The 17,881-nt window shown below is 40.6% G+C and overlaps 1 protein-coding gene across 3 annotated transcripts in view; it reads left to right on the top strand.

The window, feature by feature from the left end:
* sdccag8 (SHH signaling and ciliogenesis regulator sdccag8) overlaps nucleotides 1-17,881 on the top strand; it is a 58,146-nt gene that overhangs the window by 21,392 nt on the left and 18,873 nt on the right. For 2 of the 3 annotated variants that reach the window (XM_023394451.2, XM_023394454.2), the window contains exons 14-16: nucleotides 1,057-1,184; nucleotides 5,664-5,772; nucleotides 7,195-7,326. In XM_023394451.2, coding sequence (XP_023250219.1) covers nucleotides 1,057-1,184; nucleotides 5,664-5,772; nucleotides 7,195-7,326 — 369 coding nt within the window. Of the gene's footprint in view, nucleotides 1-1,056; nucleotides 1,185-5,663; nucleotides 5,773-7,194; nucleotides 7,327-15,753; nucleotides 16,225-17,881 lie in introns of those variants that run through there. The other variant, XM_023394453.2, reaches the window with a different exon arrangement.

Here is a 17,881-nt window from a genome sequence, read left to right as displayed (position 1 = left end):
CGTGTGTGTGTGTGTGTAGACAGCTGCAGTATCACTCAGGGGTCTTCAAGCTGACAGTGGCCTGACACTTCTACCCTTCTACCCCCTGAGTCTTATCTGTCATTCTCCTTTCTGTCCTCTCTTTAATTCTCTTGTTGGACAGTGTGTGTTCTCCTCCTGCTTTCTCCCTCACCTCTGTGTTTCATCTATCAGTTTTTCTTTTTCGCATCACTGATATCCTCCACCTCCCTATCTTGTACCAGAAACAGGAGTCAAGTATGACTGAATGTACTTATCTATCAGCTGCTGAACGCTATATATATGTGTGTGTGTGTGTGTGCTGAACAGGTCACTGGTATTTGTCTGATAACTGTCCCTGATCACAGTGAAAATGCACACTTGCACATTTGTGCCGTGTCATCCAAGGCATTTCATTTCACTCTCAGCTAGCACATTTCATTTTGAGAGTGATTATTAAATGCACTGCTTTCACAGCTGCTCATATACAGTATATGACGTTTTTATGTAGTAGTCTGTTTAATTAGAAGCCACTTATAGACACAATCTGTGATTTGGACACCCCTACCAACAAAACAAGACTGGAATCTGCTGTCACTCTAGGATTGATTGACATGTCTTTAAGTGCACTGACTGAACAGTAAAGTGATTATTAGTTTGTTTACATCAGTGTTGTTTTCTTAACAGGGGTTGAAAAAAACCAAACAGATTCTATAATTATGTATCCAAATACACCTAAAATTTACATGATAAAATAAATATGGTTAAGACAGAAGTTGTAGCTGGCGGTATGTGGGAATGTTTTTCATGCTCCACCACTAGCAGAACATGAGTAATCAGTCTCAAGCACACACTAACATTTAGTGAAATTACCCGTACTGTAGGTAGCCAAGCAATGCTACTTTTGTGTGAAACAAATATGCCAATCTTAATAGGAAATAGGGAGAAATCATTCTTATAGTGAATGGACAGATTAGTGATCAGCCGAGATGGATTTGTAACAGAGATCAGTTCATCCCCGCTGTTTATTATAAGAACGGTTGTGGTCTGTTTCCCCAGACAGGATAGAGAGAGCGCAGAACGGGCTCACGAGGAGGAAATGACATCTGCAACCCTCTCAGCACGGGAAAGGGAGAGAGAGCTGACTGTGTTGTTGGAGCAAACAGAGGCGCAACACCAGCAGAGAGGTGAGTGCTTCCATCCACAGCAGCAGCACTGGGCTTGGCTTCAACAGTGGTCTTGGCTAAAAATACTGTCCACTCGTCCTAGATCACTGTCTCCTCCCCACCTCTCTGACTTTATCAAATATAGCTCACCTGTTTGTCCTCTGAGTATCTCTCTAGACCCATATTTCCTTTGCCCTCCATATTGTTTTCATCAGCATATTGACCTTTTAATTTAGATTCTTGTGTGATGGAGCCTCACACTGGGTGTTCACTGTATGTGGCTGCATCACGACATCGGCTCTGTCACGTCTCTTTTGTCATTTGACTGTTCACTGAGGCATTTGAGAGGTAGGCCATTTTCAAATAGTCTGTCCTTCAGCAGCCACATTTTGTTTCCAGTTGTTTAGCCAACATTTTGCATTTTATAAACTTATTGAATACACATTTGCAGCTCATTTATGATAAACAAGCTAATATAGATAGTTTGTTGGTTTAATTACTGTTCTCTTATCTTAATTTTCTATTTGTATTTCCTGAACAGTGTGTATTGCTAGACAGACTGACAGACATTGTGGTGGAAGAGACATAAACAAAGGAGAAAAGGTAGTTTTGTATGTATGATAAGACAAAATCTATAATTAATGAAATGCACCACTACACATTAAATTAATGTGACGTAGCATTAAATATGAGTAAGTGCATTTCAGTCCACTGAGATGTTTCAGTTATGTCTCTGGTGGCCATTGGCACAACAGCTAGAATGACAACAGATCGTGTCTGGAAGCCATGATGGAGCCACATCCGGGGGATATTATGGGTCAGACTTGTCAAAGAGGGCCATTAAAAGGTTTTCAGTGGAGATCCACACACCAATGAGAGAGAGCTTCTTCACACGGCTGCATAGTAGAAATTTCTCAAATTTGCATATCAGTAGGTTTATTGTACGCAATTGCAGCACACAGGCATATTAGCTGTCTTACGTAGATGGGAGGGTGATGTAAGCAGAGGAGAATAAAGCCGAACTCAATAGGATGAAGCATGCAGAGTCAGAATATCCAGAACTGCAAGGAGCAAAACGGCGACAACAGAGTTGATCAGGGTCAGCTACAGAATCACAGCCCTTGAGCTGGGACTGTGTCTCTTCCTCAAGGACGCTTCAGCAGGGAGGATCTTTGCTGGAACAGGGTCTTGAACCTGCATCTTCCAGTTGAAGAATGGTTTTTCCATCTCACTGTGCCACCTCGCTAACCTCCATCACAACATGACCAGAGTGGGAGGGGATGGACAGGAACACAAATCATCTGAGCTGAACAAGACTGAGCTGAAGTGACCTCAAAAGAGCAGAACAGAAGCCACAAGAGGAGAGGAGAGAATAGCAGGGCAGAGCAGAGGGAAGGTGATGGGAGCAGTGCAGAGAGACCCAGCTCAGAGCTCCCTGTCTGCCTGCACAGCAGAGCTGCTGCTGCTAGCACATCTGTTGCACCATCTGGACGCCCCCCCCTCGCACCCGCCACCCACCCTCAACTACTCTCTCTCTCTCCCTCCCTCCCTCCCTTCTCCTATCTTTTTATTTACCTGTGGTTAACTTCAACAAACAGGGAGCCTGCTGGTAAGCAGAACAAAGATGGAGGGTATAGAGGGAGGAATGGATGGAGGGAGGGAAGGGGGGTGGGGATAAACAAAGGGTCTGTTTCTGGCGCGTGTCGGCAGCACACATGTTGTCTAAAGAGAGCTGACATCAGAGCACAGCAGGAAACTGTGGATGGGGAGGGGATGGAGGGGTGGACGTCCTTTAGTAGCTCGCATCACTTCCTCTCCCCGTGCAACCCAACAGACGAGCTGGATAATTAGCTTTCTTGCTCTCCAAATCCCGCCTCTCTGTCCATCCGTTTGTCCTTCCATCCATCCGTCCCCCTCTCCCTTCTTCTCCGCTCCCTCCCACCTTTTTTCTGAATTTTTTTTTTTCATGTTTCTTTTTTGAGTAAATGCGTACAGAGCAGCCTCTAGATGATATCAGATATTTGTTTCTCTCCGTCCCTCCCTCCCCTGCCATGCCTCTTCCCTCCCTCATTTTTCCTCTGTTTGTTTCCAGTGCCAGTTCTGCTGTGTTTCTGTGTCCCAGGGTTCTTTTTGGACTACGCATGGCCAGACGCATTCAAAGCCTGTTCCGCTAATTAGCATTCTTCATGCAACTTTTCCAGCACTGACCAAACTTTGTTGAGTGTACGTGTGTGTACACGTCTGCGAGTTTGTGTAGTTTAGTTTCAAGTCTCTGCCCTCCATGCATTATCTATGGCAGTGATTTTAAGGACGGTGACTGCATAGAATAAAAAAGGTTAGTAGTAACCCACTTTGAAGGTACAATGTGCAGCCAGTAAAAACAGAATAATAATACATTCATTGGCCTTTACACCTCTCCCAGTCATAATCACCTTCTTTGTATTTTAATTGCATTTCTGTAACACATAGATGACAAAAGTCAAATTTCCTGCAGGTAAATTGTTTGCATCATAGCGCAGAGATCTACCGTCATGGCTCCTCTACCTTTTTTTTCTATCTTTCTTTTCCCCCCAATATCTACTGTATGCAAAAAAAACAAAACTCTTCACAAGTCTGAGTTACTTTTCAAAGACTGCAAGTCCTTGGTGTTTTTGGTTTCGGTTGACTGTAACAGAATGCCGGAGCAGGTGGATCATTGCCTCAATCCAAACGGCAGCCATTGTTATTTTAAAAGAGCAGACATATGTTGGAGAGCGGAACGTGGATCATTTCAAAGGAATGATGAAAGCCCAGTGTTGGATTGTTCAGAAAGAGGCCCCCATGAGCGGTTGAGGACGTGGCAGGAAGGGTGGAAAGGAGAAAGAAAGCGCTTTCAAACAACAGTCCCCTCTCTTTCTCCATCTCGTTTTACCCCACTCACACACTTTATATTTCCATTCTCCATTCTCTGTACTTCTGTTTTTCTCTGTACATCTCCTCCTGTTGTTTGAACTGTTTTGATTCTAATGCGAATGTCGACAAAAGCATTTTTTGGGAGTCCATTCAAAGAGACATATGTATCTTGCTTTCGCTGCAGGATTTGTTACAATAGATTTAATTGCTCAGCTCAACGTAGATGTGTTCCTCTGGTATGTGAGGCTGTTTGGCTGGCGTGCTCTTAGTACAGTAACATCAGCCTTTTTTCTCCTGAAATGTAACTTAAGTTAAATGAAAGCATAAACAAAACAAAATCCTGGGTCAGTGAAGTAACCTAAAATTTAGAATTTCATTTGTCAATTAAAAAAAATGTCAAAAAACAGACACATTCTGTATGCTACACTGAAATGAAGAGGTAGTGTATAACCTCAAACTCAAGCTCGTTCTGCAACTTACTCTGATCTTTGAATTTGAAATAAAATGATAATTCAAACGTTTTTTTTCTCTTCATAAAATATGCATATCAGAAAGGATCACACAAATCTTAGTCACAGTTTTGGTCTTCACATTGTGACAAAGAAACTCTGGCGCTTCATTACAGCTCTGAAGTATACTGCAACTGATAAATCTCATATTAAAGTGTTATTTAACTTTTGTGTGTGATGTCAGATTTTGTTTGTGCACGGATTCCCTGTGTGGGCTTGTGAACAGTCATCCACCAATGTTTTCTGTCCAAGTACTTTACAATTTAATTCACTTGGTTTTCTTATACCAAAAATCGGAATTACAAATATAAATATAGTTTGTCCTTCTTTCTCCTTATGTTAATGCCCATTACAGTATCTTGAAACTTGCAACACACTAAATATAAAGTCTGATTTTTGTTAGACTTTTTGTTTTGTGGTTATTTCATTATGCCAAGTTTGAGCCGACACTTCTCACTCTTATTGTCTTACAAATGTGCTTGTTTCAGTAGGACAGCAGTTCGTTTCAAGATATGTTAACTACTGATGAGAAGCAAGAAGAGTAAACAACTGCTACACAGTTTCAGAAGAAGTTGAAGTATTGTAAGGTCTCGACATTAAGCTTAAAAACAGCATGTTTAGGTGTTAAGTTAGAAGTAGTTAGTTGGGGTTGGCTCAGGATTTACTAGAGTAAAAGATGAACATAGTACATGTAGTAAACAACACAGTAAATGGTTACGGGAAATAAACACAGACGGTAATATACTGTGTCTACGACTCAAAATGACACAGATGCTCTTAGCAGTTATTGATGCTGAAACCAGATTACACTTTCTAATAATTGATGGTTTAAAAAAATCTGCTATTAAATTAAGTGTTAGGAGTGTCTGCATATACGCTAATCAAGGGTTGATTATTAGGGTGGTAGATGGTGGTGTCCACTGACAACAGATCCTCGAGGCAGCTTGTTGAGTTTGACGACGTCTGAACTTCAGTGTGAGCGTGAATTGCTTGAATCCCTATCAGTTTCTGTGCAGCTAGGATCTCTGAAAGCTACAGGGATTCACCTGCGATGGTTAACCCCCACCGTCACTGAAGCTTTTCCCATGACTGATTGCAGTTGGAGAGCTGGATGGTCTGCTGAGTTCCCAGAATTCCCTGATTAGGAAGCTGAAGGAGGAATGCTGCAAACTGGCGGCCAAACTAGAAGAGCTGACAGAGAACAGCAGGTCAGTGTTTTCTGTTTGATTCCGTCATCACATTTCCTCTTTGTTTGTACATTCACTCAATTATGATTTTATTTTGTTCCACTTTCTGACTCAGTGGTTGACATCTTAACTTATTCATTTGTCTATTTTCCCATGAAAATGTTTTCATATGGTTAGTCAAAATGTACTTGTGTAGATACACACAGCTCCTCTCTTCCATTGGTTTATCCCCCTGATCTGTTGGACATCCATGTCATCATTTCATGAAGCATCATCTATTCAGGCAGTTTGGACAGAGCATTTCAACATACTACATACTGCTTTCCAGTCTGACCTGTTTTCTTGTTAACCTGATGCTACAGTAGTCACAGCAGGCCTGCACAGCTCTCCATCTGGGCTGCCTGTGTGTTTTTGTGTGTGTGTATGTGCATGTGTGTGTGTATGTATGTATGAGAGTGACCCTGGGCCCAGTGTCCTGTCAGCTGTTGGAGCTGTGCTGCACATTAGTCACATGACAGCCCCCAATCTGGCCCTGCCAGACCGCACTGGCCTCACCAGCCACAGGACACGTGCACACAACATACACACTGAAATACACTGTATTTTCCTACGGATGGACATCAGCAGTATACACATATATGTACACAGTATTTACTACCTCCTTTTAATGTGTCTTTAAGCCTAGGATTTCACATACATGCTGACACAATGCTACAAAGTGTGTGTGTCATGTAGTTAAGCAGCAGTGTGGTGTTGGTGTGTTTGGTGCCTTGGGCTGTTTGAGCTCCTGGAGTTTAAGCCTAGTGTAGCGGTTAAAGTCCTGCTGGATGGTCTCAGTCAGGCTGAGTGAGGTTACACCGAGACAGTTGCAGCAAGATGAATTAGAGAACTCTGACAAATTGTTCACTCCATATTTCCTGCCTGTTTCTATTGTCAGCACCAAATAAGGGCAAAATATGAAAAAATCTTTAAATCAGGTGTTGGTTTGCAATCAGTCAGTGTATTAAATATACTACTCAACTTACACAGAAAAGTTGATTGTATTTGATTGCACTTATCAACTGAAAGACATGATTTAAGCCTTTTACCCTGCACATCAATATATGTTCAATCAATAACATACTTCTACAAAAAATCTTAACAAGCATTGAGCTTGTCAACAAGGAATAACCACAGACCACTGTAGACTCCTTTAAAATGTGTTCATACTTTTATACTTTAGTTTGCTTTAGTTTTGTTAAAGTATTTTACTTATTACATTATATTTTGTCTGTTTTATGCCTTTCTTTTGTCTTATATTATGAAGCACTTTGTAACATCTCATCTAGAAAGGTATAAACTCTGTGTGTGTGTGTGTGTGTGTGTGTGTGTGTGTGTGTGTGTGTGTGTGTGTGTGTGCGTGCGCACGCTTGTGTGTGTGTGTGCGTGTGCGTGCGTGCACAGGAGTGAACTAGAGCAGGTGGCCCTGGAGAAGCAACACCTAGAGGAGACGGTGAAGAGTCTGAGAGCTCGCTGCTCTGACATGGAGGAACAGTGTGTCCAGCATGGTCGAATGCACCAGCGCATGAAGGACAGGTGCGCAAATACACATAATACAACCAAAAACCGTACATACACCAGAGTAAAAGTACAGTTTTTGACATCCTTATCACATTTTTAGAGACATTTCATGTGTTGTTTACAAGCAAATAAACACCTGATCTGTACAGTGATGATTTGTTAATTCCTCAGTCAAGGTTGCGTTTCCAGTAATATTTTTAAACATTTTTGCTTTTGCAAAAAGCATCCTATGTTTGTGTATCATCAGGGATTAGCGCAGGCCTTAGAAAAAAGAACAGTTTTCTTCACAATCTGTCCCCAAACAGTCCATCCGCTCTACATCTAATGTTGATTTTTTTTTTAAATTTTTTATAAGGATTGTTTTAATATTTGTTGACACAGCGTTTTTTGTGTCATCAGCAGTTTATTCTCCTGCTGTCTGCTTCATCAGGCTGCTGTTCTCTGATGAAAAACCACAACCTTTTTTCATATATAATGTGGTGGAGAGAATAAACTAGTCATAGACTCCCATCAGTCACTTGTGGCGATCCACTGAGCTCTATAACTACATTAATGTCTAGCAATTACTAAATGTGCACTAGATGAAACACAGAAAAATGGTTAGGCCTTAAAATTAGGGTGTGAAGTGGTCTTATATCAGATTATTTATTTATGGCTGTGTTGTTTCACGCCTCCATGGCTCAAATGAATAATTTAACAAGGAGGTAATTCATGATAAATTGTGTCTGGTTTGGTGGCATCTGAACTAACTGAGCTCAAAAGTGATGTACCAGTTAGGCTCAAAAGCTGGATTCACAATAACACAGGCATAAGTAGACAATGTCCCATAATTCATTCATTCATTCACTATTTCCACTTAACAGTTCACTCTGTAATAATCAGTAAATTGAGATTTCAGATACCTATGAATCATCCCTGACAGGTCTACTGTTAATTACAACGGTGACTTACATGTCTATCAAGCTCAAAGGCACTGGTAAGAAAAGTGGTGCAGAGCTGAAAGGATTATTTGATTAATTGATTAATGAATCGAGAGAAAATTAATCAGCTGCTAATTTGATTGATCACTGGTTTTAGCTTCTTAATTATGAATTTTTTTTTTTTTTTTCAAGTTATTTTTTGGGGGCATTTTTTTGCATTTATTCAGATAGTGAAGTGAGAGAGACAGGAAAGTCAGGGAGAGAGGGGATGACATGCAGCAAAGGACCATGGGTCAGATTCGAACCAGTGGCCGCTGCGGTTGGGACTAAGCCCATGTGATACACGCTCTACCAGGTGAGCCACTGAGGCACTCCTCTTAATTATGAATATTTGCATTTAGACCTCTATGATAGTAGACGGAATATATCCGGGTATGAGACTGTTTGTTGGACAAAACAAACAGTCTGAATGATGCCACTTTGGACTTAGTGAAGGCATTTTCTGCTATTTTCAGACATTTTATGAACCAAACAATTCATCAGTTAGATTATTATTAATTATTAGAAGATAATCAACAGATTAACCAATAATGAAAATAATTTTGAGTTGCAGCAATAAAGTATTGCATCTGCTGTTGGTACCACGTTTTTGGTTCCATTGTGGACATTTTCAAGAAAGTATCGAGCGCGTACATTTTACATTTGTAAATGTGAAACTCAATTACAGTCGCAAAAAGTAAACTAAGAAAATGCCGACTTATAAAAACTACAGCTAAAAGTACTTCCATCTTTGGCTTATGCTACAGTATCTGTACATGAAGAGGGTGTGTGTGCGTTGCGGGGGTCTCTTCCTCCCTGAGTGTGGAGCCCAGTTGGTGTGTGTCTCCACGGGGCGCCTGGCATACAGCCTGGCTCTGCCAATGTGGGCAAGAGTGTGTGGGTGTTGTTGCCCCACTCTGCAGGATCTCTACCCCCCCAACTCCACCTTCATCTTACACACAACCAACCAAACACACTCACATACACACGCGCACACACTCGCTCACCCTTCTCTCCTGCTCCATCACTGACACCACATATTGTCTACCACCCACCGGTGTTAACCTGTCGACAGTCAGACGCTGCCAAAAAACAAAGTTTACCAAGTCACAGCTGTCTCCTGGTTGTGTGTGACTCTCTTTGTGTGTTTCATAGAAAAACAATCTAAGTTGTCAAGGAGTGTGAAGTATGAATATTCTGTATGTTTCTGCACATATGTTATGGTGGTATTTTTTGTCTGTGTGTGTGTCTGTGTGTGTGTGTCTGTGTGTATGGGTTGCTATTGCATGTTCTCAGGAGGTTTAGCAGAGTAGGAATCTGGCTGCCAAAAGTGGATTGGCTGGGAAGTTGGCACCTAACTTCTCTCTTCTCCCATCTGAACCACAATAATCACTCTTGGCATTAAGTGAGTTTTATTTTCTGCTTTGACACTTAGTTGGTTGATGAATCCTCCTGATATTTCTAAATCTCTTGAGTTCAGTTCTACATGAGGTCACTTTTGGAGTGACTGTTAAGCTGCTTGACCACGTTTTTGTATTTGATAGTCAGAGACAAGTGTGTATGTTTGGGAACGCCTCGATTCTGATCAGTAAATACATGTATTTTTGGCGTTTATGTTGTATGTTTTAGGTGACTTATTGTACGGAGGTACAGCACAGAGATGAGGGAGACACTGCGAGGCGAGAGAGGTATGAGTCACGTTTACGATGATCCACGTCGCAGCTGGTACTTAGTTTTGTGATGTTGTGATTGTATTTGTGGTACTGATCCTACTCAGGTGGCAAACTCTAAAGCTGGTGTCCTGCCACAAATATAACGTTATCACATCGGTTTTAACTTTAAAAAACAGAGATCCACAGTATTTATCAGGGCTTTATTACAGTCATGTTTTGCAGTTCGATTAAGTTGTAGAGACAGGACTGAACTTCGGGTTCTCTGACAGAACTTTGTGTATCTCGTGTGTGTGTGTGTGTGTGTGTGTGTGTGTGTGTGTGTGTGTGTGTATGTAGTTATGTTTGTATGCACGTATACATATTCATGTATAAGCGGGTATATCAGTCTCTCTACATATGGTACTGTTCTTGTATTGAATAGCACGCATGTTCTAGTAATCTTCAGTGTGTGTGTGTGTGTGTGTGTGTGTGCGCACATGCGCATCCATACATTGGGTATATGTTAGTTGGTCCCTGCAGGCCCTGAGTGCTTGGTGGGCTCCCTGCCGCGCCGCTCGGGGGTTAAGGTGTACGTGTTAACAAGCTGGTGCAAGTGGGTTCAATATCCAGCGCCCCGCCCCTCCCCACAGCCTCTCCATCGGCCTGCAATCTGTGCTGCGAAGAGCGGCAACAGCGCACCACGCACAAAACATTTGGAAAATCAGCTTGATTTATTTTTACATGGGCAAGCTGATTGCCAAACTACACAGGGGTTTTAGCACACAATGTTTTGCTGCACCATTTAATTATTTATTTCACTATTTCTGTGTTGTTTTTTTTGTTTTTTTGCCTGGAAATGAAGGAGGGAGGAAAGATGGAGCAGGAGAGCAGCGAGTTAGAGAAGATGTAAAGCCAGTTACTGTAAATGATTAATTTAAAGGTTATATGTCTTTTTTATCTGCAGTTTAATTTAAGAAATAACACATTGAATTTATTAAGTTAATAGTAATTTTATATGTGAGCACAACTAGAAATGTTTTCAGCACAGATTTTATTTGAACTCTTCAAACCATCTACAACTTAATTTTCTTAATTTAATTTTTGACATTTAATTAAGTTATTATGTAATTTTCCCGATGCTTTTATACCGGAGGAAACACAAACAAAAACAAAAATCTCTTTCAACCTCATATAGTTTAAATTGATGATGGCTTGTTTCTCACTGAGGGCAGGTGATGTTTGTCATATATACAAGCAATTGAATTACAAATGCAAAAATGAAACTGCAGGGAGTGGATGTATATTATTTTACAAATGATTTAAAGTTGAGATCTTAACAGCAAACAAACAACAAACTGACAAAATTAGTTTTATTTCCAAATTAATTTGACTCGTCATTATGTTTATGATTTCTTTAGGTAACTGGACATTTTTTATCATTCTTATTCTTATTTATTCATTCTTACAAAAGCAAAATTCTTAGTGCCGATGAATTCAGAGAGAAATTATTGAGAACATCACTGTGCAGAAAGAATCTCATCTATTAATAAATATTTGGAACGCTTGTGAAGGTTAGTATGGCTCCTAAAATATTACCTGTTCTTTCTCTTAGTGTAAATAATACTTTAAATAATGATTAAAAAAAATGAATTAATGATGAATTAATATCTGGTTTGCAGCAAAAGTTCTGAACGCAACCACAGTATTAAAATTAGAAAAGACACAAGAACGAGACACAGTCAGAGTAAACGTACAACTGTCCGTGTCACTGTAGTGCAGATTGCTGTATTTGTATTTTTTTTTGACTGGAAATCAGAATTTTTTTTCTCAGGGTTCATTCACCTTTAGAGAAAGAAAATGATTTCTCCCTTTGTATATAAAAAATGTATATCTCTATATAAGAGGAAATAAAGACTGTTAGAAGTCCACTACTCTTTTTTTTTTTTTTCTCACAAGATTGATGCTGAGAGAAAAGTTTTCTCTGTTGTTTTCTGTTCATGCTTCAGATTTACATCAACTGTAACTGTACTCCCCTCTGCCCTCTCCCCTCTCTCCTCCTCTTCCCTGCTTCTCATCTCGTTTCACTTTCCTTTCCCCTTTGACCTTCTTTTATTCTCCAACTTTACTCTTCTCTTCTCTTTCTCCTCTCCTCTCTTCTCCTCCTCCCCTTTGCTTTCTGTACCAAACACCACGCAACCTTTTCTCACCCCACAGCTGTTCGCAGGCTGTTTCACCAATTATCACTACGCATGTACACACTTAGGTCACATACACAGACTCTCTCACACACAGACACACATGTACGACAGACCAACATAACACCAACGCTCGCTTATCCACACATAGTGACAGCAGTGTGTTTATCAGTCCTGGGTGTGTGTGTGTGTGAGTGTTTATGTGAGCCCACAGCTCACGGTGCAGCCCTTTAAGGAGAGCAGCAACATATACGCAGATGTGCCTGTAGATCCACAGGCTTCACTGGGCCATATGGCCTCCACGAAGAAAGATGGTGCGTGCGTCTGGAGGAGAGAAGGGGAGGGAGGGCAGGATGGAGCGGAGGATGGAGGGCCATGTGTGGCATGAGCTGTGCAAGCAGTTGTTGAAGTATGTATGCCTGTGGATGTGTGTGTGTGTTTGCACCAGAGGCTCCAGGAGATTGGTTAATGGAACAAATGGTCGCGGCGGGCCGGGGAAGAAGGAACAGGCTTGCCGCTACCGCAGGCGGACAGCAAGCCCCGGGCGAGGGCTGCTTCGTCTGGGCTCCTGCCACACACACACACACCCTCTGTCAGACCCTCTTCTCTCCTCACCCCACCCCCCCACCCCCAAACACACAGTGTGCTGCCATGCCCCAGAAGCAAAAGGACGCTCCTCGCAAAACTTTTCATTTGCAAATGAAGTTGGCAGAGGCTGTGCCGAAGAAAACAGGACAGCTTTCATTTGTCTCGTGTGTGTGTGTGTGTGTGTGTGTACGTGTGTGTGTGTACGTGTGTACGCACGCATACGGGTATGTTTGTGTGCATCTGTGTGTATGATGAGTTGCAACTGTGTGTGTGATCTGAGAGGTTCTGATAGATGGAGGGATGATAAAGGAGTGAGATGACAATGAAGAAGGCCCAGTGTGCGAGGTGCAGCTTTTACACACTTACAATTAAAATCGTTACGCTTCACGTTCATGTTCCACAGATCGTTAATATTAACATCGCTGCTGTCGCCTCTTTACTTTTTTACTGAACACATATGCACAGTTTTTTTTTCTTCATACATTTTAAAAATCAGACAAAACAGCAGCTCTTTTTTTTTTTTCCTGGAAGAAAAGTTGAGTTTGTTATAGAAATTGCAGGAAAAGACACTCAGGAACGATATGATGTTAAAAGCTGTATTTGTTTTAGTTTTTTTTTTTTTTTTTTTTTTTTTTGCTGGTACTGCACACTCTCAGCACACCTGCTCTGGACAGTTTACTTCACATCTTCCGACATCGATATTAATAATAATTATTATTGATGCACTTGATTTGAACTGAACACCTGCAATCGTGGGGAAATGTCAACCACATTAAGACAGAGAGGAACAGTTTGGTCCACAGTTCACACTTTAACCTCTCTTCGTTTTTCTCTCACGCTCGTCTTCTTACCTCTGGATGGCGCTGATCAGTCGTCCTCTCTCCTCCCATCGTCTTCCTCTCCTTCTCCTCTCATCGTTTCTATCTCTGCATTGCCCAGCTGGCTTCTGTAGCCGGGAGCGAATGCAGGGCGGCCTGCTGAAAGAGCATTGTCAAACGGTGGCTTTACAGCTCTATCACACGCACAGGCACACAGGCACACACGCACACACACACACAGACGCACAGATTTGCAGCTCAGATGTCGGGCTGTAGCCAGAGGCTTGCAAGCTGGAGCGTTAACTGTGCAAAGCGTCACATCTCAAGCCCCAGTCAGTGACACTCGCTAACACTACTTCATAAAACTACAACTAGAAAAGTCATGCAGAAACACCTGCCCCTTCTTTAGAAAAATGTTAAAAGTAACAACAGCTGAAACACTTTGATGCCAGGAAAGCAAACACTAAACACAAGACTTAAAAAGAGTCAGCAGGCCTCACGGCAGCAAACACTTTGACATTGAATAGATGATATAGCAGCCTGCAGCAGCTCGGAAACCTCTGTTCATACAGGGACAAAATGAAAACAGAGACGACTTCTGCTATTTACAGCTTTGTTTTTTCAAGCTGGAGTCAGAATGTATTTCTGATATTCCTCCTAAACACCCCCCAAATCTGTTTTAATGTAACTAAAGATGTTAATTTTGACTTTGTTCTGAATTCTGGCTGCCAGAAGTTTCATCAGATCAAATACTAATTTTGATCTTTGGTGTATATCTGGAACAGAATAATTATTTTTTCCATTTATCACCTTTTTATTTATTAATTTTTATGAAATCTGTCTCACCTTTAATATTTTTACTCTTTATTTAGCCAGTAGGAAAGACAGATCTACATGTAGTTTGATGGTAAAATGCTCGACTCAAACCTGCTGATGATTATAGCCCATTTAGATTTTAACCAAGAAGAAATTATATCAGAAATAAGAAATTATATCAAATTAAAAAAAATTAAAAATAGAGGATATCAGTCAGAAGTTTTTTTAAAAAAAGGTTTAGACTATAAGCTCTGTTCTGTCCTTCTAAACAGCGTATGTAGCTGTGTATGAAGCTAATTTGACCAATCCCATGACAGCCAGCTTGTTAAAGTTGTGATAATATACAGCCTTACAGATCAATAGGAGACGTTTCAATAGAACATGTGCTTTATTTTAACACAGCATTGTAGCACGATTCTGATGTGAAACAACTAATAAACTGTTAAAAGAGTGAAGGGCCCACAACAATCTTCTGGTTCTCGTATCTCATTTACAACAATTCCTGTAATAATATTCACATTCAAAATGAAACCACGGTGCTTTAGATTTTTAAATGTTTTAATCTGTCGTCCAGGGATCAGGTGATTCGTTTGATCTTATTTTAAAAGTAACATCATCATTTTCCGTCAGAGTGCAGACTTACTGTTGCAGCCACATCCCCACTCAGCAGTAATGTAACTCTGGCAACAGTACAAGCAGACATGATGTTTATAACGATCAGTTATTTAATGAAGGAGTGTTTCAAATCACTGCAAATTGATTTTCATTTCAATTTGAATTGAAATCCAAAGATTTAAAACACAACAGCAAGCTATAAAAAAAAATGTAGCACTAATGTAAAGTAAATGGGATTTGCAGTAAAATGGGTGAGAACATAAAAAACATTGGTATATTCCTTTTTAACATTATTAAACACAAATAGCCCATTGATGATTTCTTACTTAATGAAATTGTCATAAAGACAATTAATGGCATTAATTAATTGATCTTCGCTCCCATTAATCAGTTGCATCTTTCAGACAGGAAATCTACAGGTAAAAATTTCCAAACAAAAGTTAGAAATTGTTTCACAATAAAATCATTAAGCACCAAATATCAAACAGTCAGGATAGTAACAAACTCAACAGCAACAAAATATAATCGATAAAACACAAAAAACAAATATTGGACAAGAGAAGCGAAGGAACAGAAGTGAGTCTTCAGAAGTTAAAAAAAATAAAAAATTCAGCTGAAGTGAAAGATGAAATGTTTCGAGGTAATAAATATAGTTCCAAAATTTGTCCTTTATGGAAAAGTTCAGTGTCGACTCAAACATGACAGCGCAGTTGCAGATAAGCTGCAGTGTTCATGTGATCGGCATCTGGCACAGACGACGAGTAACATCTGAAAATCTTTTTCTTTTCCTTCTCATCAGGGTTCAGCAGCTTCAACAGTGGTGTGCTGGAAAACGATGATATCAAGGGAGAAGAGTGTCCTCAGTTCTCACACAGGCTCATAAGATGGCGATTTCTAAAATTGATTTCCAAGTTTAAAAAAAAAAAACCTTAATTCATTGAAGTCCATTCAAGTAGAAGCAGTGGGATAAAAAAGCATATTAAAATTTACATTAATGTCTACTACAGGAAAAAGAAAACGTAAGACTTTTCTACTTGAAATTTAAGACTTTTTTTCTATCCTCTAAGGCCTTTCTTTTTGGAAACTGAATGATATTTCATTCATAGATCCCCTGGTTATGTTAAAGTTAGGTGGCTCTGATATTGATATTGATTTTGTAGTGTTTTACTGAATTTTTATCCTTTAGACAATTAGTGTGAATGACAGATGAATGTTTAGGACTGAGGACTTTAAATTCTCAATAAAATGGATTTATCTGATTTACAATTAATTACACTGTTGTGTTGTCTTATGAATACAGCACAAGTATATACAGTATATATAATATCTGTCTACCTGTGCACTCAGGCACTTAGACGCTGATCTTGTGTGGGTTGTATTTGTTGGTGTGACTTGATCTGCGAAGGAGAAGTTACAGAGAAGGTCGTGAGCAGGCAGACAGCTGCAGTCACCTTTTTAAGTAAAAACGGGCTCCCTGCAAACATGATGCTGTTATGTTACGTTGTCGGTACATTTGCAGAGTAGAGTTCAGCCAAGTCTCTGGAACAGTGAACGAACAGACAGCAGAAGAAAATGAAAATAAATAAATTAATTAATAAATAAATAACAGTGAGGGAGCGCATGTCGGTCTCATCCCGATCAAAACACACAGTGTCACCAATCGTGTTCCCATGTCAAATGTGCATGTTAGCAAGAGCAACAACTGGCATGACAGGTTGGTGGGGAGGAAGAGGGGTACGGCCTTCAGGCACACGCACACACACACACACACACACACACACACACACACACATTCTTGAGTGCAGTTGTGTGCCAGCCAAGATTTAGCTAGAGCGCTGGGGTGTGAGGGTGGCGATGGTGGGTCTGGGATTGGGCAAAATATGGTTTTGTGTGTGTGTGTGTGTGTGTGTGTGTGTGTGTGTGTGTGTGTGTGTGTGTGTGTGTGTGTGGCAGCTGCAGCCTTCATGCCCCTGGCATTGTTGTTGTAACCAGGCAAGCCAAGACCGTCTGCCTGCATTCTTTACCCCCTAGGCCCTCTGCATGTAACACACACACACACACACACAGTTAAGATTTTTCATTATCTTTTAGACTTTACTCTTACACTTGATTTCATGATATTTAATTTTCCTAATTTCTTCTGTCTCTGAAAGTGTGGCCGTGTCTGTGTGAGAGTGGGTGCATGTGTGTGTTGTCCTGTGTCTCTCACGTTGCAGATCTCATTACAGGAACACTGTTGAAATTTGCTCTCTAATTATAGCCCACATTCATCTTCACACAGATCTTCTAATCTTTATTTTCCTGCAAATGAAGGAAAAATTCACCAGACTTAATCTAATAATGTCCCTCAGTTTAATCTGAGCTGAGTTATTTCTGGAAAGAGGCGCAGATTGTACAGTAAGACATTACTTTACTCTGTGGCCTTTTTTTTTTTTTTTTGTGCCATTTTAATAATGTATGCGCTGTCCAGTAAATATTTTTCTTGAGGTGATTTTCTTAAAGCGACACACTCCACTTGCGGATTTGTTTGGTAATAAAAAAACACACACATTCATATGGGGCTTTTGAATGACAGTCGTGAACGCTGCTTCCAGATCTTCTTTTTCTATTACGGTCTCTCTGTTTCTCTGATGTGATGTTAGCACTTTCCCTTTGGACCGTGCCTTGAGGAGATATGCTTCCACCTGTAAATAAATATGCAAACACAGACAAACACACACACACACACAACAGAGTTTAGACACTAGCTGTGGGCTACGACTGATGTATACCACAGAGAGGTAACTGTGTCTGTGTGTGTGTGTTGTAATTAATCTCCTTAGTAGCAGCAGTCAATAGAGAGTGCAGCGGTTCGAGGTGCAGAGTTTGATTATCGGGCCGTCAGGGGAAATTACTGCAAACTGCCTCCCAGCAAAACTTGCGTTTAT

Source organism: Seriola lalandi, unplaced genomic scaffold (genome assembly GCF_002814215.2).
Source record: "Seriola lalandi dorsalis isolate HSWRI2012SDOR001 ecotype SW California unplaced genomic scaffold, Sedor1 jcf7180002054948, whole genome shotgun sequence".
Lineage (NCBI taxonomy): Eukaryota > Metazoa > Chordata > Actinopteri > Carangiformes > Carangidae > Seriola > Seriola lalandi.
This window is presented reverse-complemented; position numbering and strand designations above follow the sequence as displayed.